The sequence below is a fragment of the Pezoporus flaviventris genome, unplaced genomic scaffold, assembly GCF_033815535.1.
Source record: "Pezoporus flaviventris isolate CSIRO_AGI_PZ_B2104156 unplaced genomic scaffold, CSIRO_AGI_Pfla_v1 ptg000037l, whole genome shotgun sequence".
Lineage (NCBI taxonomy): Eukaryota > Metazoa > Chordata > Aves > Psittaciformes > Psittacidae > Pezoporus > Pezoporus flaviventris.
Genome location: NW_026892585.1, coordinates 6,700,525 through 6,724,676, shown reverse-complemented (window position 1 = coordinate 6,724,676; position 24,152 = coordinate 6,700,525). Strand labels below are relative to the sequence as shown.

Here is a 24,152-nt window from a genome sequence, read left to right as displayed (position 1 = left end):
TAAAACGCGCTGAAGGGAAGCTCTCAGACACCAAGTTCCACATCTAGCAGCTTGCTCCTGACCGTGTGCTACCCTTAAGTGCTCACGAGGGTGACTCAATACACTTTTTCGGTGTTGGGAGTGCTGAAGGGAGCTGGAAGCGGGTTTGGACGGGAGAAGCGACCGCTCTCTGCCGCTTCCAGCCACCCCTCCCCGGGGGCGGGAAGCAGCAGGGCGCGGGATCTCATTATTTGCATACCCGCATTCCCAGGATGCGGCGCGGCCGCCCAGAGGAAAGGGATGGATTTTTCCTGGCGTTTTGGTGCTGTCGTGGCTTTCATCGCACTGTCGCGACTAAAAGAAAGAACGCATTGCTATCAGGAACACCACAGCCCTTCGTCCCCACTAGCCCTAACTTAGGAGGATTCAGACTGAGGGTAGTATAAATTACTTCGTGGGGAAAAACCTCCTTTGGCTGGTCCGAATGTAGTGGGTTATCTCAATTGATTGTTCACAGTCAGTTACAGATTGATCTCCTCGTTCTCTCTTTCCCCCCTTCCCACTACTGCACTTGACTAGTCTTTTGCACCACCCTGGAGAAGGGTTTTTTACAAGGGGCTGTAGTGACAGTACAACAGGGAATGGCTTTAACCTGACAGAGGGGAGACCGAGATTAGACCTCCTCCCTGTGAGGGTGCTGAGGGGCTGGCACAGGCTGCCCAGAGAAGCTGTGGCTGCCCCGTTCCCGGCAGTGTTCAAGGCCAGGTTGGACGGGGCTTGGACCAGCCTGCTCTAGTGGAAGGTGTCCCTGCCCATGGCAGGGGGTTGGAACTGGCTGAGCTTTAAGGTCCCTTCCAACCCAAACCATTCCGGGAACTCTATGCATTATTCATCCACCATTACCACTGTCTCAGCAAGCCTCCAAAGCACAGAACAGATCCTGCTAATTCCGATTAGCTCGGCGACATGCAAAAGCACAGCAGGGTGCTCCTTACAGAAGACCATTTGAGACAGACCTTGCTGCGTAAGGAGTAACTGCACCTCACAGCGGCCAGTGTGGATGGCGACCGGGGGGACACAGGGTTCTCAACCACATGCTTCCTGCAGCCACTGCTCTGCAGCTGTGTTGCAGGCTTCACTGTGACCGGGCATTACAAATAGTTAAACCCTGCATTAAAGAGACTGAAAACCCGATAGAAAATAAAGGCTAGAAGGGAGGAAGAATCAGAAATTGCAGGGGTTTAAAGCTGTAGGAGAAACCCAAGAGCATATCAGGTTTTTGTTTTAGGAGAAACTGTGATGCTGGAGAAGGGGGGGAGGGTTGATGAACGATCCAAAGTCCTGGCTCAGGGAACATGGCCACCTCAGGAGAGGCAAAGACTGAAGAATTCAGGGCAGTTTGGAGAAACCCATTATAAAAACAGGTTACACCTCCTGCTTCAAGAGAAATTCTTTGATGGAGCATGTCTGGCACCTGCTTTCCAGAGGGAGTTTGATGCTGAGGGTCACAACAAACTGCCAGCACATTCCCAGGACCTCAAGAAACCTGTCTAAGCCTGGAAGAGAGGTGAGTGTTGGGCCCTTTACTCAACATTTCCTGGTGGCTGGAGCTTGATTGCTCCTGACTCACCACCCTGTTTGTTTTGGATCTTGTCTCAGGTGCTTAATTTTCCCAAACCAGCGGGATCTTCCCCTCTGTAGGTGCATCCCAAACTTTAGGTTACCTATTGTTAGGTGCCTAGTCTTTGACTTGATTTAATAAATCATGACTTGTGATGAGGGAAATGTCATTGACACCATAATGCTGGATATATCTTTCCTATTATTGAAAGGTAAACACTGGCTTCAAGTTAATGAAAGAGAAGAAAGAAAACTTGACCTGGGAGAAAGGAAGCATCACAGACACTAGAGAACCGCATGAAAAGTGCTCCTTTCCGGTGGCAAACAAACGAGTCCAGCAATATGTTTGAGTGCATTTGGATGGAGTCCCTGAAGTCAAAGTTGCTGAAGCAACTAAATTTAGCTGTTAGTTTTTGCCTATTAGAGGAGCACCTCTCTGAGTCAGGCAGTGCTTTTAAAATCTTTTATCACCATTACAAATGTGTGGTCTAAATTGGTTACTGATTTCATCTTGCCATTAATGAAAATGAGGAAGGTTTCAAACAAAATCAATTTTGTGCCTTTTTTCTTCCTTCCCCTCTCCAAACAGTAACGGATCTACAGTTCCCACTATAACATCTTCATACTATTCTATTTATTCTATGATTGAGCTGATTAATTTCTCAGCCGAAATCTCCCAGATTTTCTTGCATTTCCATAGTTATTGATCTGTATTTTCTAGTGGCATATACTGGTGATTGATAGCTGTATTGCCCAGTACTGCCTGTTATTTCCTTTTTCCTTTCCAAGCAGTATGTTTTCCATCACTGACTTAGGTCTGGTCTTTCAAACTACAGCATGTCACAGCCAAGAGGTTGGCTTGTTCGTTATACACCCACAGCTCAACAGGATCCTTCAGGTTGTTGAGTTTAGGTACTGTATGTCTGATGAAGGTTGGCCATTCCTACAGTTCTCAGCAAAACAGGCTGCACTGTTAGGACAAAAAAAACCACAAGAACTGAACACACACTGAATTGCTCCTACCACTAAAGCTGTGGCCACATCACTGTGATCAAAGACCTTCTGATCTTTACCTTTTCTTTTGGACAGCATGCGGAAGTGCTGCCCTTACATCCAACTGCTGTGCCACTACAGATACCAACATGCTTCCAAGATCTCCTTAATACTTGTGGTGCATCTTGAAGTGAAAGAATGAAAAACAAAGCCTGCTGTGACCTTTTTCTTTTTTTTTATTTAAAATGTGGTTTTTCTATTTAAAGGTTGGCTGGTTTGTTCAAATCGAACATTAAGGGTGATCTCTCAGCAAAACAGAGTCAGGCATATTAGTAAGGTCACTTACATTTGAATGGACTGGGTAGAATACCAATAAACACCTCTCTGCATTTGCATCTGCTCTATTACTGCTCTTCCAGGCTCCTTGAATGAAGCGCAACCCACCTATCGCTACACCCTGGATGAAGATCTGCTGGCTGGGGAAGAGCTATGGCTTTATTCAGCTACTGGAGTTTTCCTGCTGTCCTTTAGTTATTATATCCTCTTGAGATTGTAAGAGATCAGAAACAACTCGAAGCACAAAAGAGCAGCCAAACCCCACATTAAAATACATGGCTAAAATCTACTTTCCAAAGACATTAGTAGAAGTAACACATTAAGTATTTCACATGGCAAACAAATGCAGAAACTGCCTTCCTTACTCAAAGCAGTACTGCTTAAGAGGCAAATTCCCTTTCCTGAATGCATTCTGTGGGTTCGAAATCAGTATTAATGTAGCATCAGCACTTATGGAGCTTTGGTTCTGTTGCATACCTTAAATACAAGTTATTAGGCTGAACACAGAAAGATGAAAACTAATGACCTGATAAGTAAAGCAATTGGAATAGGAGAGTAAATGGTCCTTTCTAGGCTTGGTTTCTCTGACTTTATGGACATTTCAGTTACCATTTGTTTTTTTTTTTTTTTGAGCCCAGCTTCTGCTGTATTTTCTTTTACTCTGGTTCTACCATTCTGAGCAGCAATTTACCAGGCTGTATTGCAGATGAATTCTCCCCTGTTGCAAGACAAAGCATGCTGGATTTCAGAAAGGCAAAGCAAACTTGGGACAAAGCAAGGAGGAGAGCGTTAAGCAAGAACAGGCTGACAAGCATCAGCTTTTACTATGAAGAAACAACTGGCTGTTCAAACCCCAGCATATGGAAATCCATCAGAGGATATGGTTACCAATTGTGGTAACAGTTTTCTTTGCATGACTGGATTAAATCTAGCTTTATCTCCTTTACCTTTTCGTTAATCAAATCACATACACCTTGGGATTTGAACAAACAGCATTTCTGAAACTTCCACCTTCCTACATAAGGATTAATGGCAATTCACAGAATTCACAGAGCAAATCTCTTCCCCTCTATAGGCAGAAATGAAACTGGAGAATGACCATGTCCTTTCAGACCCAAGCCCTTCCAGATCCATGGTGTCTCACCCAGCCTCTGCAAAGACATGACAATTTAGATTTCATGGTGCGTACAGAGCTTGTCCAGATGTTCAGGAATGCTACAGAAAGCAATGGTGCAAAGAGTCAGATAACAGCACAGTGGCTTCATGTAAAACCAGCTGTCCATGATACAGAAAACCCAGCATTAACAGGACATCAGTCTGTGGCCTCTGAGAGCACGCAGAGCTATGTCTTAAGGAACCATCTTCAGTGCAGAGCAACCTAAGAAACTGAAAGAAAACAGGCTGACTTATGAGCTCTATGGGATTCTGGAAAACAGGTACCAAGACAGGTCACACATGTCAGGAAAATGCTTTTCCTGCCCATGGCTACATGGCTTCATGCAATGTACCACGAGACCCAGCAGGAAAGGAAGGGGAACCATTCCTAGTTGGTAACTGGGAGCCCTCTCCTGATTTATACTGCAGTGATGCTCAGGGATTTCTGTTACACCTCCATATTTCAAGCTGTGCAGTAACACTGACTGAAAAGCCCTGGCATCTGAGGAGAGATGCTACAGCATTTCAGTGCCTCTAGCTAGAGTTGCTGACAGACCCCTGCTCTGCACTGCTTCACTTATGGAACTCCTTTTCCACAGCAAACCAAAGCTAAATTCCCTAACACGCACAAGGCTCTTCACAAGTTGTATGAAGTGCATTACATGCTTGCATGGGACTCGATGTACTCAATACACCACATCAAGGGCTGAGTTTACAGACTGCAATACTCAATCCTCCAACTCTTGTCCATTTCCAATGTAGGCTGTGAGCAAAGAACCTTCTGGAGCATTGACAGTTTGTAGTGGCTACCACAAAAAACCACAAGTCTGCCCAGTTTATGCTACTTTCTGAAAAGCCTTTAACCTGTATTATATATTCTTATTCACATCCTACTTTTTGGAAGCCTGTCTCCCCAACATGTAGCCTCATGTACAAGAGGACAGATGAGACTTTTCCACAAAATTTAAGCCCTGCAGTACCTTGCTTGCTTGCTACCTGCCAAACCTTGGGCCATACCCAGGCATCACCATAATTAACAGTTCTGAAGTATAAAATCATTTCAAGTAGAAGTAATAACCTTGATTGCAAAGACACCTGTCCCTCTACTGTAACAATCTCTTCCTGCACCAAAAAGCTACCACTTCATGAAGTATCAAGATCCCAAGGCATTCACCTTGAATGTCTCATAGACACAGTACAAACTCAGTCCTTATGGAGCACCAGCTCTGCTAGAGTTGCTGCTTATCCCAGTCCTTAAGCATTCACAGAAAGGAACTGGCCCTGAAGAAGTCTCAAGCCTGACTGCTTAAGGGTGTACTATAGTTTACTGAAAGAGTTGTTTTCTAGAGGATGCATGTGTCAGATTATTTGCACCAGGCCAGGCTTCCTGGAGCCTACCCAGGAGCTGTTATTACTTCACAAATCAGTCTTGTGCTGAAGCACAAACTGGAGGCTTTTTTCCACCTGGAACTATAATGAGGAATGATCCATATGCTCCTGCAGCCCTGGCTCAAAGCAGGTGAGAGGAGCTCCCTCTATCAGTTATATTAATAGCACTTCTCAGGCTAAGTGCTTTAACTCTCTACAGATAACAGATGTAGACACCCCAGTGAGTTTCACAGAGAGCTGATGCAGTGTTGACAGTGCACAGAACAAGGGATAGGGTACCAGAGCTAAGGAAAGCAGTTTGCTTTCCAGTATGACTTTGTCCAAAGTTGAGAGGCAATAGGTTGGAAAGGACCTTAAGATCATCTGAACTAGATGACCTTAAGGTCCTTTCCAACCCTAACTGTTCTATGATTCTATGATCTTGCTGGGAAGCGATCAAGATAAACACATCAGTTATGATATTTTCCAACACGTGTGGTACAGCCAAGGACCACAGGAAATGTGGACAGATGACACTAGCGTAAGGATGGACCAGATCCTGATTCCCTCAACCACTCAGTCTAAACCCATAACCTGCCTTTGCAGCTCACAGTTGTCAAGAAGCTGAAGTTAGCAATACTAGAGCTAGTGTATTCCTCTTCCTTACTCAGATCTGACTTGGACACTGCTGCTCCAGGACAGAATTCAGTAATTCTGAAGTTAACTGTGTACCAGGCTGCCTCCACCTGTGGAGGCAAGGAAGAAGGTGGTGGCTGGAGTTCTGTGCAAGCACACCTTAGGCACTGTCCTGGGCCTCCCGCATTTTATTGCCACCAGGGCTCCCAGCAGGCCCCAAAGGTTGTTTTCAACCCAGACTAGTATCAGCTCCTGCTGGGAGGGAGCAGTCTACAGAAACAACACATCACTGGCAATGACAGTGTTAGGGAGTTAGCACCTGCAAGAGGAGAAGCAGAAAGCTTTTATACAACTTATTCCCCACAAGAATGGAGCTTCAGCTCTCACTGCAGTCTTCTCACCCTCCCTCCCACATGGTCTATATTTAGCCATATTCTCCTGTCGGTTAGACAACATCTGTTTTGGAGTAAATCCCTATAAGCCTGCAACTACTAAGCAGGAGCAGTTTAGTTCCCTGCAGTATTAAGTGAGGTATTTGCTTCAGGATAGAAACTGAACAATGTTCAAGAACAGATTTGAGAAGTCTGTGCCTTGAAGTGTTATTTGAAGAACTGAGCTGATCTCAACTGGCATACAGGACAGACAGAACTTGCTAACTGGCTATGTCCACTTTCTAAAGCTGACAAAGTCACTACTAATGTCAGCTGGTGCTCAGCTCAGTCTGAGCTTGGTCCTGTTGCCTGCACAGGACATTTATCACAGATCATAGCCTTTGAAGGCCCTACAGAAAAGCTGCAAACTGAAACTGCAAATGATGGGAAGATAATGCACTTGGTAAGTCTTCTAGGTGAAATGTTGCCCAAGCTTAACAGATAGCTGTACGTTTAAGGACAGTAGAGAAAAACCCTCTAATATGAAGAGATTGACAATGCCAAGGCCTGAAATGAATGATTATACTGCTTTATCACAAAGCAGCAATTGAGATCTGATCCTGAATAGCTGCTTAGCACTTCCCAGCTTTCGCTGATAAACAACAGGACCTGAATAGCATTCAAGCACACCCTGACACTGTGGAGATCTGATACTGTCCCCTTCATTCGTAATCTGCTGGTGAGCTTTGCTCATTAGCTTCAGCTAAATTTCTAAGAGAAAGCCTTCATGCAGACTCATAGACCTCTGCAAGGATAATGCAACAATCATGCTTTACTGCACAGGCTAACAGCAAGGAACAGTGCCCTGTCAAGGCATCAGTCCCTTGAACAAGGATGCAAACTGCAATAGGGAAGGATAAGGGTTACATACCCCCCTTGCAGGACCCTTTGGGTACTTGCATTATACCTTAATACCCACCTCCTGGACATGGGTTTATTCTTGCTACATAGAAGGCTGCATCTCCCCTGAAGAAAAAAAATTGGGTGGTGGTTTCAGATTTGCACACCATCCAGAAAGCTGAAAACTAATGTGACAAGGAAATACTGAAGGAAGGCTGATGATACTGATCTTTTGCAAGACGGGAAGCAGTGCTGCTAGGAGAGAAGCACTACTTGTAAAACGAAACATGCATCAAAACTGCCCCAGCGACACTTAAGTTTCCCACACTACAGCATCACAACTTTGAGATGTTGGTGGTGCTTCTGGAGTACATAAACCTGAAACCCCAACATGTCTCTACAGAGGGGCACAGGGCAAAAGTAGACAGGTCTAAAGCACATCTAGTTTGTGAGTCAGTGTGTCTTATCTCAGTAGGACTGAATAACTTGTCCATACTTTAAAAAGCGCCCTCCATTCTTACCCTCAGCAATGAATACAGTGATACAGCCACATGAGTAGGTATACAGAAACATAAACAGAAGAGAAGACTGGATCAAAACACTGCCCCCCTGGTAACCATACCAACAAATAAGACAGAGAAATCTGTTTGGCAGAGGGATCTGGTTTTCTTTTTTGGTATTATCTTTTAACTTAAAAACCAGCTGCATTGGGGTCAAATAACCAAGCTCAAGATAGTCACAAAAAAATAAAGGATGTATTTTTCTCCAAAGATCAAAACCGTAACTAAGGGAAGACATTCATATCAGAGGAGTTCAGTGTCCAGAAAAAAACTCTTCTGACATATAAAAAAAGATACTGTAATTACTTTACTGCTCAAGAATTTCCTTGCTTAATTCTTCTCAAGGTTTTGTCAGTAACTTGCTTTTAACTACAATGTACAAACGATTTTTCTTCACCACCCTCATCTTATCTAAAGCTCTTCTTTTGTTCTGGAGAGTTTTGTGGCATGCTCCTCTATAAATTTGCTCAGATGCTCTAAATCTCGGTCCCCGCCTTCAAATTTAATAGGGTTGTTCTTCTTGTCCTTCGGAGCAAAGTAGATAGTGGGGAATCCCTCCACTTTGTAGTGGTCATTTGTCACGTCGTTGGCAGTAGCATCCATCTTGGCTATGATCAGGTTTTTCTCATTCTTGTATTTTTTGCCTAGCTCGGTGTACACTGGCTCTAGTTTCTTGCAGTGGCCACACCACGGGGCATAGAACTCTATGAGAACATCATTCTTTGGATCCATGACTATGGTATCAAAAGTTTTACCCACTACCACTTTCACAGGCCCTTTGTTGTTTTTTGGCACTGGCTGGGACTTCACAATAGGCTTCAGTTTTCCTAGAAGGAAGCAAAACACACAATGTTAGAATACAGTAAGAGTGGTCCTCACAGTCTCACCCAAAAGGGCAGAAGTACATCATCCCACCAGGAAATAGCATTGCACCAGAAAATGAACTTACCTCTGCACGATACATAGGTGAGTTTGATGGTGACCTTTCAGCACAATAACCTTCTGAATACAGGCAACCATTTGTTTCACAATTCCCTAGAACCCTCTTTTTATGACTGTCCATCCACAATGTATTAGGCAGTGATTTAGCATACTAGTCCCAAATACGTAGGATCACCTCACACTTCAAAGCTGCAAGAACACTTTAAGCTTGCTAGACATGCTCAGGTTTAAAATATAGCTAGATGCCAAAGAATAGATCAAGCAACAAAGTAAATTAACTAAGATTTAAAACAAAAAGGCAAGAATCATCCAAAGGCTTTAAGCCACAGAGCACTGTCCTGTTGCATATATGACTTCATTGTAGCCATTGCCTCAGGAAAGACTCTTGGAAGGGGACACAGAGCAAACCCTATTTTAAAAACTGTACCTTTTTTGAACGCCATCACAAATTGCCTGAGTACATCGGAGTCAAACTCTTCTGGCTCCATGGCGTATTTCTTGCCACCTTCATCCAGGATGGCCACATTGACATCCTCTCCACTCTCAAGCAGGCCCAAGTCTTTTATTTCAGAAGAATAATCTTCCTCATCAGAAACAGCAAACACATATTCAGGGAAGTCTTTTGCCACTTCCAGGACTTTGCCTCTCCAGTACTGGGTAGCTGAAAAACCAGAACACAACGGGATTAGTAACTTCTGGTCACTTCCTGCTTGCTTCCTTGTGAAGTGGAGGAACAGCATCTCAGCAAACTTACCAACACGATAGTCAAAACTGAAGTCTACAGTGTAATAGACAACCACCAGAGGATGTTTAGCATATCTTTTAGCGTCATTGGAAGGCTTGCGATGGCCAACTAGAGGCAAAGCATATTTTCTCACATGCTCTTTAATCTCAGATTCATTTGTAGAGTCCTGATTAAGGGAAATTGGGGAAAAAGTTCAGAGAAATGCATTTAAGTGGTATTTCTGTTACACAGTACTGAAAACTAAATACTGATGCATGCATGAACAAAAAACAGGTGCATGTTACTAACAATGCTGTCACCATAGTCTTCAAACCCTTGAGCACTAAGATAATCTAGCATCCTACTCTTAAACTGAAAACTTTCATGGCAAATTATTATTTGAATACATAACCTCTGTGTTAGTTCCATAAAACTTTCTCAAACAAAGCAATACAGCTTTAGGGGACGAACAGGTTGCCTCAAATATCTAGTGGAGTGCTTCCAATAAGACAAAGCTAACTGCTCATCTATGCAAAGAAAGAGAACCTTCAACCCATACACATAAAGTTTCTAGCTTTGGATCAGGTACTCACTTTAAGATCCAAAACACGCATCTTTGGCTCGTGCTTTGACTGAAATTTTTCTGGCTGCATGACAACCACTGTTCCTGGAGATGCTTTCAATAGTTTTGCAATCTCGTTGCTAAAGGTGTGATGGAACTTGTAATCTTCTCTTAAGCCATTAGCTGAAAATTAAGGTTAGGAAGGAGGAAAAGTCGTCAAGGAGTGAAGTGTCAGCCTCTGACTGGAATCTTAAGACTGCACTGCAAAGAAACTCTCTTCTCATTCTCAGTGGGACATGAAAACACCCAGAGTCTGGAGAACAGCTCTCATCCAGGGGTTAGAAGCACACAAAAATATGTACAATTCAAGTAGCACTATTTGAATGCTGTTCAACAACCCATCGACTGCATGAGTTACTCTACATATTCAAAAACCTTGAACAGCTTCCAAAACATGCCCAGTGAAACAGCTATTTGCTTATCAGTCTCCTGCCTCTTGGCTTCCCCCCAAATAGCAGAAAGTAGAGTTGGAAAGGAACTCACAAGGTCACCTAGCCCATCTATTTGCTTTGTGGCAGCCTGGGAAACAGTTCTGTATCTTGCTGGAGCAACCGTATCAGCTCCTAATCTAACTATAAGTAACAGCAGCCCCAGAAGTGGGCATAGCCAGGGGGAAATTGCCCACTCTGCTCTGAAGGCTGTGGCAGAAACCAAGACTGACTGCGAGCTGTATGTTCATGTAACAGACAGGGACTGATTACAGGGACCGAACACTTCAAGTGCTTAAGTCTGTGTGCTAGCAAATATGGTCATTAACAGGATCATCAATGTGTCACAGTCAAAAAGGTTTGTAAGAATAAACATTTCCATAGCTAAACTGATCCAGGAGTGGACGATGATTCTTTTTCCAGTCCGCCTACCCCAAACAAGTTGGCAAAGCCCAGCCTTTGGAACTGTCAGATACAAAACAGGCAATAGCAGACAGCAAAGCTAGCAAGGCCTTATGTTGTGATTCATTCCCCAGCTATGAGGTTTCCCTCCTTTCTAGTCCACGTGTTTTTAGGGACACAACACTAAGAGGAAGTTATCTCCTGTGACTAGCTGGTATTTCAGTTATAGTCTCAAAGTCTGCCATGAGCCAGAATACAAGTGGAAGATCACCCTTCAATCTCCTTCCTCCTATTGCTCTCCAGCCTCTTCCCACTGAACTAAGAGCAGAAATAAAGGATGTCTCCAAGCCCAAAGTCCTGGCCTCAATCTCAACAAAACAGACATTTCATTCATATTTTACCTGCTTCCTGATAGAGCTGATAGGCTTTGTCAGTCTCTCCACTAAAGACTCCAATGATGATGACATCGTCCCCATCCTTCAGAAATTCCTGTACCTGCTTGGCAGCCTGAATCTGTTTGGATGGAGGCCCAGCCTGCTCAATCATGTAGTCAACAATACCTGCAAGACAAACCCACCCCAGAAAGTTGCTCAGAACATTTACTGAACTGAAAGGTCCAGGCATTCCCTCCAAGACATTGCTTAACACCACATTTCCTGTGGACACCGTTCTTTCTGTACAGCCCTCCCACAAGAACTTAAAGACCAGATCAGCAAAACCACAGTCCAAGACTTTAAAGCTGCAGTTCTGGATATTCTCTTTCAGGCTGATTTCAGAAGAGGTGACCAAACATAAGCTCAATGGATATCAGCTCATCTTTCAAGTAACCCTCCTTTCTAGAATTCCAGATGCTTCACTGTCTCTTGCTATGAACCAAAGTTCTACTTGGATAGTCTTAAGCCTTCCCTCTTACTGAAACCGAATATTGAGTACTTTGCCAGTCCTTACAGTGCATTCCCGTGCAAATAAAGGCTGCCCATTTACTCATACCGCCAGCACTTCACCATGGGTATTTAACTAACCTAATACTAAAAGGAACATACAGTACCACCATAAAATGTTCTGAAGATTAGAGACAGATTTATATTGCTGGCCTATGTAGGTATGAGGACAGAGTTTTCCAGGTTTCCCCAACAACCATTGCTGACGTTAACAAGTCTGCAAGTCCTATAGATACATCAAAACACCTGCGGTCAGAGCCCTCAAACAATAGGAATGAGCAGAAGCTGCAGTACCGTATTTTTCCCGTGGACCACTATAGTCGTAAGCTTTGCCCTTGCGGAATATTTTCAGGGTTGGGTAGCCAGTAACATCAAACTTCTTTGCGAGCTCAGTTTCAGCAGTGGCATCGACTTTAGCCAGGGGAATGGGAGGTGTGCGCTTGCTGAGCTCCTGGGCAGCCTTCTCGTACTCTGGAGCAAGCCTTTTGCAGTGCCCGCACCTAGGGAGGGAAGAGAGGAGGGCAGTTTTAGAAGATACGAGTCCTGCTGTGTACCTTCTACCTCTGAAGTGGAACAGTAAAGTATTCCAGAATGAAGAAAGTGGAAATGGGGTTATTTGATCTACAGACTTCAGTCTAGAAAGACTTGTCTCTTCAATCTGAAGCTAGCCTATATGTCTATGTCACATTACTATAGGTAGTTTAATTTTTAGAGGCCATTTTTAAACTAGGGATCAACTGTCTTTGGTTTTCAGCATCTTTTCAATGTGTTCCCAAATGAGTAAACGAGGAGAATCTTCAGGGAAGTTTTGGAGACCACCTCTCGCTGAGACACAGATCCAACCTAATCTTCAAGTGATTTCTACTATGACGCTAGGTCCGAATTAGAGCTCCACACACCTGCACAAGGTAAGCCTCTTTAAAAATGAGGCATAACAACAGAAACCAAGCAGCTCAGGCCAGCTGTGCTAGGAAGGTACAGGTGACTGCCTTCTTGCTTACCATGGAGCATAGAACTCCACTAGGATTATGTCAGCATCATTCACAACCTCGTCAAAATTATCCTGGGTCAATACCAGCGTAGCTTCTGGTGGTGGGGTCCAACTGGGGTCAGAAACCTCCTTGACTTTGGCCACAATTGCTGAAACAGAGTTCAAAAACCCAATTAGCAAGTTTGCATTATCATATCAGCAGCATACTGAATGCAAAACTTGGTATCAAGAACTTCAAATCAGAGTGGCAAGCACTCTCTTGGACCAAAGCTTACAAGTAAACACTCTCTTAATCAAGCTCCTTTATACTTTACTTCATTATTGCCAAGGAGGTCTTCTCGTCACCCCACAGGGCATCTTACTTACGCAGAACACAGATCAGTACCTTGCAGCACTGTAGCGCACAGAATTCTACCTCAAGATAGACACAAAAGGTTGTTTTTCCCCTCTGACTGCAGCTGGACACACTCCCTAAGCAAAAACCAAGTGGCTTTATATACAGTCAGTGTATAGATCAGATGCTTCTATTAGCTGATCCTTTAACAAGCATGAGACTACCTCCTCTTCTCAAATCATATTTCTAGAAAGGTTCACCAATAATAGCATTACCTACTACCTGCAAAACTGTCTCTCGCATGCAGCCAATTGAGAAGCAAAATTTCAGCCTTCGTAATATTATTCTGCTTAAGATATAAACTAGCTTAAGACCAAAGTCCTTCAAAATAGTCACATGAAAAAGCAGGACTATATACTACTTTGCTTTCTTACAGAGAATTGCAAAGGACTGTTGCTTACCATCTTCTGTCCGAGAGCCATCATAGTCAACAGGCTGGCCTTTCTTCAGGATCTTGATGGTTGGGTAGCCACTGACATCAAAACGACTTGCTAGTGAAGTGGCTGCAGTAGCGTCTATTTTGGCAACTGGAATAGGAGGGTCATTTTCCTTGAGAGTTTTGGCTATCTTTTCATATTCAGGAGCAAACTGCTTGCAATGCCCACACCTGCCAGAGGAAGACATAAGTAGAAGGAGAAATGTATTTTGCTACTCTGCATCTCCAGTATGCATTGTCTTGCTGTATTTTCAGCTCATGAAAATATAAAGTTACTATAGCTAATGTGCTGTTTGTTCAAACCCCAACTGTTTTATCTCACTGCACACCTCGTATCACACTTCTCCTTCCTCCCCACTTCCCTCCCAGTATAGTCTTATTCAGACTTCGCTTCTCCTAATCTTGATTAATCTCCTTTACCTAGCACCCTGAATGGAATTGAAGAAAAAAAATGACTCAGCAGTTGATCTAATGAAATCTAACACCCACCACAGTATCACAGCATCTGCTCTCACTCTGTGGCCACAGCAGAACTCTTGGGGAAGATCACAGGCTTCTGCTGCAAAAGCTGGTATGACAGAGGATACCAGCATTAGAAAAGCTAAATATAGCTTGACAAGCTGAAGATGAAACCAGGAAAAACAAGAGAATAAAGCATAGCAGATAGCCTGTGCTCATCAGCCTCTCAACTGGCAGGAGGGGGAGTAGAAAAACAAAAGGTGTTTCGTTTGTGATGACCACACACCCTTTTGCTTGGATAAATTACGCTTCATGTTCAGCTTTCATGCAGACATGCATGAAAACTATAGCTGCAGAAACAGTACCTAGAGCCAAGGAGGGATAGGATACTCTGTGATGAGTGGCACTAGTTAAAATGGAACTCCACCTCACACAAGATCATATTCCCCTCTCTATTCAAAGACTAGAAAAGGACAAATGAGTAAGTTGTATTTATACCACTAAGCCACAAAGAGGTTCTGGCTGCAACACTAACTCAGCAACTTGACTGCCAATATATTCTGCTCTTGTTTACCCCTCACAAACCATCCCTATTGTTTTTCTCCATAAGAATGAATGCAAGAGAAGATACGTATTACACAGATGTTTGTTATACCAGTTTAAACAGTGCCTCATACAAGTCCTTACTCCACTATACCCTTCTGGCAAGGACAGAGATTTAAGCTTAAGAAGGAAAACGTCTAAGCCATACCCCTACCAGGGAAGCCTCCTCCATTCCTCCATCTAGATGAGCAAGCACGCAAGTTGTCAGTGGACCAGGCCAAAGGATTATAGCAGGCTGCACGACCACACTACATGACTTTTCTAGGGCTCACTGGGGATATTTCTGCTCCCTGACAGGCATAGAACAGGGACAGAACCAGGACTGTGCTTCAGTTGGCATGGGATCCCTCAGTATGACTCACATCTGTGAGGAAAAAGAGTACCTCCACACCATCAGAACTGTCTCCTACCCTGGGATATGGCAGAGTCCAGTGCTTCTCCTGCAGGTAAGATATTCCTACATCATCTTCAGAACTGTAGCCTAACTCACTTTAAGACTGTGTCCTGTAAGAGAAGCCCCTGACAGCCACCCCATCCTGCACCTAAGGACGTAGCTCAGGCTGTGAACCCACCAAGGTGCATAGAACTCCAGCAGCACAGTGTCCTTGTCTGCAGTAAAGGTGTCAAAGTTTGCATCATTCAAGATTAATACACCGTTTTCTTCTTTAACTTCAGAATCATCATCATCTTCGTCATCTTCATCATCATCACCATCATCATCACTGTCATCATCAGTTTCTTTTATAACAGATTCTGGAAAGATAAAAACACAACATGGATTAGATTGTATCAAGTTTAACATTAAAATAACACTACCAGGTTAAAGATGGATTAAGTATATCCTGCGGTTAAGACAAAAGGTATCAACACAGGTTACAATGACAGCTACCTCAGTTTGCACAGAGCCTGGACTCAGATGTTAGACCATTTCACTTCTGTCTATGTTACACCAGCCAACAATATCAGTATTTCAGTAAAGTGTCAAGATGTACTTTTGCACTTATGGGCAATCTAACAAAACACACACATACAGACCTATGCGACAGTTGCCACCAAGGTACATTGTGTTTGTTGTTGAAATTTGGGAAGTGAGACCTGTTTTATTGGGCAAGAAGGGCATGCAGATGACACCTGAATTCCAAGAGAAGCCCTCCAAGATGCCCCAAAAGGGCTGTCCTTCAAGCACAGGAACTTGTGGCTAGAAAAACTGGGTGCCTTGCACCAAAAAAGCAGATGTCATCTCTCCCCAATGCGTTTCTTGCGCCCTTACTCACTATACCTGTAACATCACAACTGCTATGCTCTGCCAATCTGAACCTCTAACAGACTTGCTATAAACTCAAATGATATCGTTTGCAAGGTGGTTTAGAGGTAGCACTTGAACGTTATGCTTCTGTTCCTGACTGCTCCATCCCACTCCCGCAACCTCAGTCTATCTCTCAGTTACAGTGATATTTCAGGTCTGCTATTCACTGAAGAAGGTTCCAACTTGCTCTGCTCTGGATCAGCACCAGTCTGCAGCCTGGGTGTAAATCAAATAATAAAGTGACTGTCGTGGGAGTCCCATGAAAACCAACTTTGCAGATGCAAGGTACTCTTCTGAAATTAACAGAGTGAAAAGTTCTTTCAAAGAGGTTTTGGGGAAGCCTTAGATTTAAGGAGAACAAGACTGCTGGTCCAGAAAGGGTCTTTCAAAGAGAAAGCAGGTTTGTTGAATCACTGAAGCAGTTTGCATGTGAAACCTGAAGCCAAGACATTTAAACTGGTTCAGTCTTTGTTGGTTTGGAATTTGAGATGGCTTCTTTAATATTTCATCTCTCAAATGCTCCTTTAAACTTTTGTTTAAATGCTATCACTTGAGGCAAGCAGACCTTCCTGAATGACTTGAAAGGAATTTCAGTCACAAACCAAGTAGTGAAAACACCTCATCCCAAATGAAAACTGGAAAACCACAAAACTAAGGCCCTTTGAACCACTTGGAATCCCAGGATCAGGAAACAACCCAACAAATAAAACAAAATACCAAAACAGACTGAGGTTTCTTGATCAAAACTATTCTTCACTTAACTGGCCTTGGACTAAGCTGACAGGAGCTACTGCAGCAGGACAGGAAATCACGTACATGTGAATTACTGATTCAGCATGAGAATCCTGAAAATGCTCTGATTTCACCAGGAATTTTGAAGTTAAGAATGATAAATGTGTAGTACCCATGTATGAAAAACCACCCCAAACCCCACTGTTCTCAGACCAATTGAAGACTATAGGAACAAGCTCACAGTGGACAAAATGATGCTGTTAAATTGCAATAGCTGTTTTTCTGTTAGGAGAAGGTATTAAAGAAATAAGCCTATATGGTCTCAGAAAACAATATGTGCTCCTGGACAAAAATGTGTTAATTTTAATTAAAACCCAACTTTATTCACCACCAAAATATTAAAGTTTCTGATGGGGAGAGAGAGCACAGGAGACTATTTATCACACAACAGTAGTCACCTGGATTAAATTTCTTAAAGAACTACTACTGTTTCAGCTGCTCTATGAAGCAGCAAAAAGCACTATTTGCAAGTGGACAATGCCTCCTGTGTTGCTGCCTCTGAGCACTTGCAGTTAAAGGGCTGAACTGTTAGACATCCTGGAAGTGAATCTGCAGCTGTCACATAACTATGGGACAACCCTGGTGAAAAAGCTAGTTTTCAGCAGTCAAAACTTCTGCTGACACGTGTGCCCAGCACTTTTGAGGGCTGATTTTCACTGCAGGGTGTTTGCTCATGGTCAGCCTGTGCCTGAATTCCTACGGAGTTGTCCAATGCCCATCGTTTTCCCAGGCAAATCACTTCAGACTTGGGTTTTTCCTCACACAAAGGAACCTTAGCAAAACTAGCCAGCCTATTCTGCACATGCATGCCTGAAACTAACCACCAGGTTGTGACTCTCATTCTTGCTTACTATGTTAACTACCTGTCCCGAAGAGAGGAAAAAGGCCACCACAGCTACTGTGCATGGACTCATGAATTTGAAAGCTGAGAACAAAGCATCACCTACGGAAACATCATTACCACTAGATCCAACAAACATCACCAAAGTAAGTTTTTATCTGTCCCTAAAAGCTCTACAGAGCTGTACATTTGTACAGAATCCTGTACAAAAAGCTCTGCAGAGCTTTTACAACATAAAACTTCCTTGATGGGGATACATTGTCATGGGCATTAGGCACACACACTTCCTCCTCCTAGGACGAGATGGCAGGACAGTAGTGTGTAACATCAGGACTCCAGCTTTTCCCAACTGGCTTAAGGAAGGCATTGCCAAACATAAAGAAGTTAACAACACCTACAAATTGGGTTTTATGAGTGCAAACTCACCCTCTATAGACTCCAGCTTCACTGATACCCAGGGTTATCTCAGCTACCTCCACATCCTCTTCAGTGTTGAGACTGTAAGACCTGATTCAAGGACCTGACCAAGTACGGGGTAAGCAAGCAGGGCTGTTTTCATTAAGAGTAAGGAAGTTTCCTCTGCATCACTGATTTACAGTTTGAAGGGAACAGATACAAAATGAGTCTAACTGTGACAGCTGAAATGCCAGAAGTAGTTAACAGATACTTCTATAAAGGGAGCTCACTAAAATAAAATAGCTGCACTCAGACTGAAGTGTCTTTGTTTCTTAAAGCTACTTACAAAGCAAGGTGGACAAAGCAACAAGTATCAGCTAATACCTGCCCTCCAGTAGAATATGGACTACTCCCTTTTATTCCAGCAAAGCATTCCCACATGACTACACAAGTTGAAAAGCATGATGGAGATGGCACCAACTTTAAGACTCCAGGTAGATGATGCTGGCTGGCAGGCCTCCTTCAGTATGACAGTCACTTGAACTGAAATGAATCCTGACAGTAGCTTCACTGAACTTCCAGCATTTATTAGAAGTCTGCCCTTGTAACTTTCTTTTAAGCAGAGTGAATCCTGTACAAAAAACCTGTACTTGGACATAACTTCAGGATTCTGCCTGAAACTTTCCTTTTGAGGAGGCCACTGAATGACTGCTCCCCAATTGGCTGAGCTCAGTCTTCAGAAACACCCAAGTCAAGACTCACACTCTATTGCCAGGGCATTCAAAAGCCTGTTTATGAAAGCAGTCTTCCACAGACTATTCTCTAGTGGATCAATCCTCTACGTGATCCCTCTTTTTCCTTCAACAGGATGCAAAAGTCATGATCCAGGCTAACCTTGCCGCAAGCGTATTTGCCTCACTGCCCGAGTGAGACTCCACTTCCAAAACCCTTGAGTGCAACAAGCTCACTTTCATCTGAACTTTCCATCTCCTGAACAATTCATTTATGTAAGGTTACTTACTTGTTGCAAAGTAAATTTATTCCACTTCCTACAGTTCTGCGTTTCAAGGGCAAAAATGGAAAACCCTAATTACTTGCATTTTTAAAGCAAAGGCTTGGTAAAGCCTGGTTTGTGATTTATACAGATTTTGAGATACACAACAGAAACAGAATGATTCAAGCTGTGTAATGCATTAGTGCTCAACTTGCACACAGGAGGAAATCCTTTCATCACTGTGCATCTTTGATCCCAAGAACTCATCTCATGAGAAGAAGAGCACGCATGGGAAATACTGATGAGAGTCTACTCCAGGAGAAGGTGAGCTACTGCAGCCAGCCACAGGACCCAGGCTTTGCTGTAACATCATTGCTGCCACTTCATCGTTTGAAGGGAGTGGGGGAAGTCAGTACCAGGCTTTGTCACATGCTACAAAGCAATGATAACCAAGTCTTCCAGCTAAAAGCAGAGAAACAGACATAATAAAGAATCTTCCTTTCAAAATTCAAGCTGAAATATATGTATCTCCTTATTGCAGATGCTATATCCTATTAAAAGTAGAAAAATCTCCTGATCCTTTATCCTACAGATGGTACAGTTAGTAACACAGATAAGGTACCTGAGATAAATGCATTTCTCCAAGTTTCAGTGCCTGTTCACTGAGCAAGACTTTGCAGGACAGGAGTTCAGGAAGTCATGCATAATCCGGCTTCCCTGACCACCCTCTAATACTCAACATACAGCACTTTAATGTAGGTAATACAAAAGACATAGGACTTCCTCAAAAATCCACAGGAAAGATGCTTAAAATGAAAAAAGAAGGAAAAGAAGCACTTTCAAATGCCTGCCTCCTACAAACAGGTGCTAAACTTAGTAAGTCAGAGCAGCTTTGTTTCAGCTAATTTGGGAAAGAAGACACGCAGCAGAGAAATCCAAACACAACAGGAAGAAACACCAAGAAACCAGAATATTCAGCAATCCTTTCGGGAAAAGATAAACAACTGGCTTGAAACACACGGAGTGCACTAAACTGAGGGCGTGCCAACAGATAATGGAACTGCATATTTACTGACAATTTAAATGTCAGTAACTGCCCCATGGCTAATTGCAAACTTTTACTGCTGTTTGGAACCAGTGAGGCAGAGCAGCCGCTCAGCGCTGGGTCCCCAACATAAGAAGGACATGGAGCTGTTGGAGCACGTCCAGAGGAGGCCATGAGGATGCTCAGGGGCTGGAGCACCTCCTGTATGAAGACAGGCTGAGAACACTGGGGCTGTTCAGCCTGGAGAAGAGAAGCTGCGTGGAGACCTCAGAGCAGCCTTCCAGTGTCTGAAGGGGGCTATAAGGATGCTGGAGAGGGACTCTTCATCAGGGACTGTAGCGACAGGACAAGGGGTGATGGGTTCAAACTGAAACAGGGGAAGTTCAGGTTAGATATACGGCAGAAATTCTTTACTGTGAGGGTGCTGAGGGGCTGGCACAGGGTGCCCAGAGAAGCTGTGGTTGCCCCATCCGTGGCAGTGTTCAAGGCCAGGTTGGACGGGGCTTGGAGCAACCTGGTCTTGTGGAAGGTGTCCCTGTCCGTGGCAGGGGGCTAGCACCGCATGATCTCAAGGTCCCCTCCAACCCAAAACCATTCTGTGACTCTATGATTCTCTCCGGGACACCAGCGCCTTCCCGCACTGACCACCGGCGCTGCCCCCGCCCCCTGCGCACACCCGCGTCTCTCAGGGGGGAGCCAGGCCGCGCCCCGCCGCCACCCCCCCGCGCTCACCGTCATCGCCGTTCTCCTCGGCCGCCGCGCCCCGCGCCAGAAGCACGACCTGGGCGAGCCCCAGCAGGAGCAGCATCACGCACAGCCCGCTCAGCCTCATCCCGCCGCCGCCGCCGCCGCCGCCGCCTCGCCTCTCGCCAGCCGCGACCGCGCCGCTTCCCCCTCGCTCCGGCCCGCCGCGCCCCTCGCGGGGACGCCGCGCCCCCTGATTGGCTGCCGCCTTGCGACACGAGCGGCGCGGCCGCCAATCGCGTTCCGCGCCTCTCCGCCGCGTAAGGCCCGAGCGCGCGTGGCGGGGATCCGTAGCGCGGCGCTCCCGCAGCGGCAGGCCCGGCGCCGGCTCGCGTGCCGATTAGCCGACGGCTCTGAGGTGCCGCTCGCCCATTGGCTGACCGCGGCACCACCAACCGCCGCCCGACACGCGGCCCCGGCGCAGCCGCCCTGGCAGAGCGGGGAGGGGGCTCCGAGCCCCGCCCGCAAGGGCGAGAAGACACATTGCCCTTCGCGATTGGCGGGGTGCCTCCAGGGGGCGGTGCCATCCGGCGATTGCCGCCTATGAGGGCGCGTTACGTTGTGGAGGCGGAGTTTCCCTCAGCGGACGGGGCGGTGCTTTACCTCAGGGGTGAAGGGAGGGTTAGGGGTCGGCGTTGTTCGTGCCAAGGGGGCCCTGCTATCGTTGGGGTTGTGGTGACCCCAAAGTTGTTCGATCTTGTTATGGAAGCAACTCCTTGCCGTTTACCCGAAGCGTTTGATAGTGCCACCGCGGCTGGGGGGCTCCCGTAGAGCTCAGGGGTTCGGGCGCAGCCTGCCTGTGTGTAATGGCATGAGGACTCGCTGCGAGCAGAAGCGTTCCACGCGTCGGGCAGGGCAGAGGGGTGTGTGCTTCCGCCTGTCCAAAAGTCTTTAACTTTTAGTATTGCCAAAAAGCTGTGGTGAAACTCGGTTAGCTAGGTTACCAGAGAGCAGGTCTTCTGCTTGTCAGCAAACACACAGGCATAACGTTTGGGGATGGTGAATGCTTCCCCTTTGCCCTTGCTGACATAGCCGTGGCTGGTCTTTTTGTGTTCTTAATAACTACATTTCTTCTGGTTACTGATGGTGATCATGGAGGGATAATCAGACTTGATGGTACTAATGCTACTAGAGAGCAGTTCAGCTGAGAAGCACCTGGAAATGTTGGTGGATGATGAGTTGATCATGAGCCAGCAGCATGCCCTTGAGCCAGAAGGGACAAGGATATATCCTGGGTGTGTTGAAGGAGCGTGGCAGCAGTCAAGGGAAGTGATCCTTCCCCTCCATCCTGGTGAGGACACATCTGGAGTACTGTGACCAGTTCGGGGCTCCCTGGAACAAGAAAGACAAGGAGATACTGGAAAGGGTCCAGGGGAGGCCCCAAGCATGATCAGGGGGCTGCAGCATCTCTCTTAAGAGGAGGGGTTGAGGGAGCTGAGCCTGTTAAATCTGGAGAAGGGAAGACTGAGAGGGGATCTCATCAATGCATATAAACGTCTCAAAGGCAGGTGCCAGGAGGATGGTGCCAGGTTCTTTTTAGTGGTGCTCAGCAACAGCGCAAAGAGCAATGGCCATAAATTAAAGCACAATTTTCACCTCAATATGAGGAAGAACTTCTTTACATTGAGGGTATCAGAGCATTGGAACAGGCTGCCCAGGGGGGTTGTGGAGTCTCCCTCTCTGGAGACATTCCAAACCCTCCTGGATACGTTCCTGTGTGCCCTGCTCTGAGTGGCCCTGCCTTGGCAGGGGGTTGGACTTTATGATCTCCAGAGGTCCCTTCCAACCCAGACCATTCTGTGATTCTGTGTGTTTTTCTGGTGAACATTTACAGTCTAACAAGACAGTGCTTAAACCTGGCCTTTTGGTGCTCAGATTGCCAGTTTGGCCACAAAATCGGGCAAATCCCAGCTGTTGAACAATATCATGAAACAATTACTTTATTTTTCACAATATTTCTCACCTTCACATAGTTTGCAGGCATAAAGCACTATTGGATTCAGTGCACAGTAGTCATACTCTGAAGTGGTAGCAGTATCACACACACAGTATCACAGTATGCTAGAGATTGGAAGGGACCTCAAAAGATCATCTATTCCAATCCCCCTGCTGGAGCAGGAACACCTAGATAATGTTACACAGGAATGTGTCCAGGCGGGTTTTGAATGTCTCCAGGGAAGGAGACTCCACAACCTCCCTGGGCAGCCTGTTCCAGTGTTCCGTCACCCTCACTGAGAAGAGGTTTCTTCTCAAGTTTAAGTGGAACCTCTTGTGTTCCAGTTTGTACCCATTACCCCTTGTCCTATCATTGTTTGCCACCAAGTAGAGCCTGGCTCCATCCTCGTGACACTCCCCCTTTATATATTTATAGACACTTATAAGGTCACCCCTCAGTCTCTTCTTCTCCAAACTATAGAGACCCAGCTCCCTCAGTCTTTCCTCATAAGGGAGATGCTCCACTCCCTTAATCATCTTCGTTGCCCTGCGCTGGACTCTCTCCAGCAGCTCCCTGTCCTTCTTGAACTGAGGGGCCCAGAACTGGACACAATACTCCAGATGCGGTCTCACCAGGGCAGAGTAGAGGGGAAGGAGGACCTCTCTCGACCTACTAACCACCGCCCTTCTAATACACCCCAGGATGCCATTGGCCTTCTTAGCCACAAGGGCACAGTGTTGGCTCATGGTCATCCTGTTGTCCACTAGGACCCCCAGGTCCCTCTCCCCTACACTGCTCTCTAACAGGTCGTTCCCCAACCTATACTGGAACCTGGGGTTGTTCCTGCCCAGATGCAGGACTCTACACTTTCCCTTGTTATATTTCATCAAGTTACTCCCTGCCCAACTCTCCAGCCTGTCCAGGTCTCGCTGGATGGCAGCACAGCCTTCTGGCGTGTCAGCCACTCCTCCCAGCTTAGTGTCATCAGCAAACTTGCTGATAGTACACTCAATTCCCTCATCTAAATCGTTGATGAATATATTAAATAATACCGGTCCCAGTACTGACCCTTGAGGCACTCCACTAGTAGCTTGTGATAAGCAAGTATCTTTGAAGCCCTTGAAGTGCAAGCTTCAGATGTGAAACCCATTATTTTAGGGGATTGAGAAGACATTCTGAAAGGCTGCTGGGGTGTACAGGTTACCATTTGGCTTTTTTTTCATCAGTCTGTAGCAAAA

At 45.3% G+C, this 24,152-nt stretch overlaps 2 protein-coding genes across 2 annotated transcripts in view; one reads left to right on the top strand and one right to left on the bottom strand.

Annotated features, from left to right (window-relative positions):
- CUL1 (cullin 1) overlaps positions 1-24,152 on the top strand; it is a 307,965-nt gene that overhangs the window by 143,608 nt on the left and 140,205 nt on the right. The window lies entirely within an intron of this gene.
- Positions 8,092-21,119, bottom strand: PDIA4 (protein disulfide isomerase family A member 4). Its single transcript, XM_061464607.1, has 10 exons — positions 20,967-21,119; positions 15,433-15,613; positions 13,764-13,969; positions 12,979-13,117; positions 12,272-12,477; positions 11,438-11,596; positions 10,178-10,329; positions 9,615-9,771; positions 9,288-9,521; positions 8,092-8,745 (listed from the first exon to the last, which is right to left on the bottom strand). Exons 1-10 carry the CDS (start codon positions 21,064-21,066, stop codon positions 8,330-8,332), a joined length of 1,950 nt encoding a protein of 649 aa, XP_061320591.1. The 5' UTR covers positions 21,067-21,119; the 3' UTR covers positions 8,092-8,329.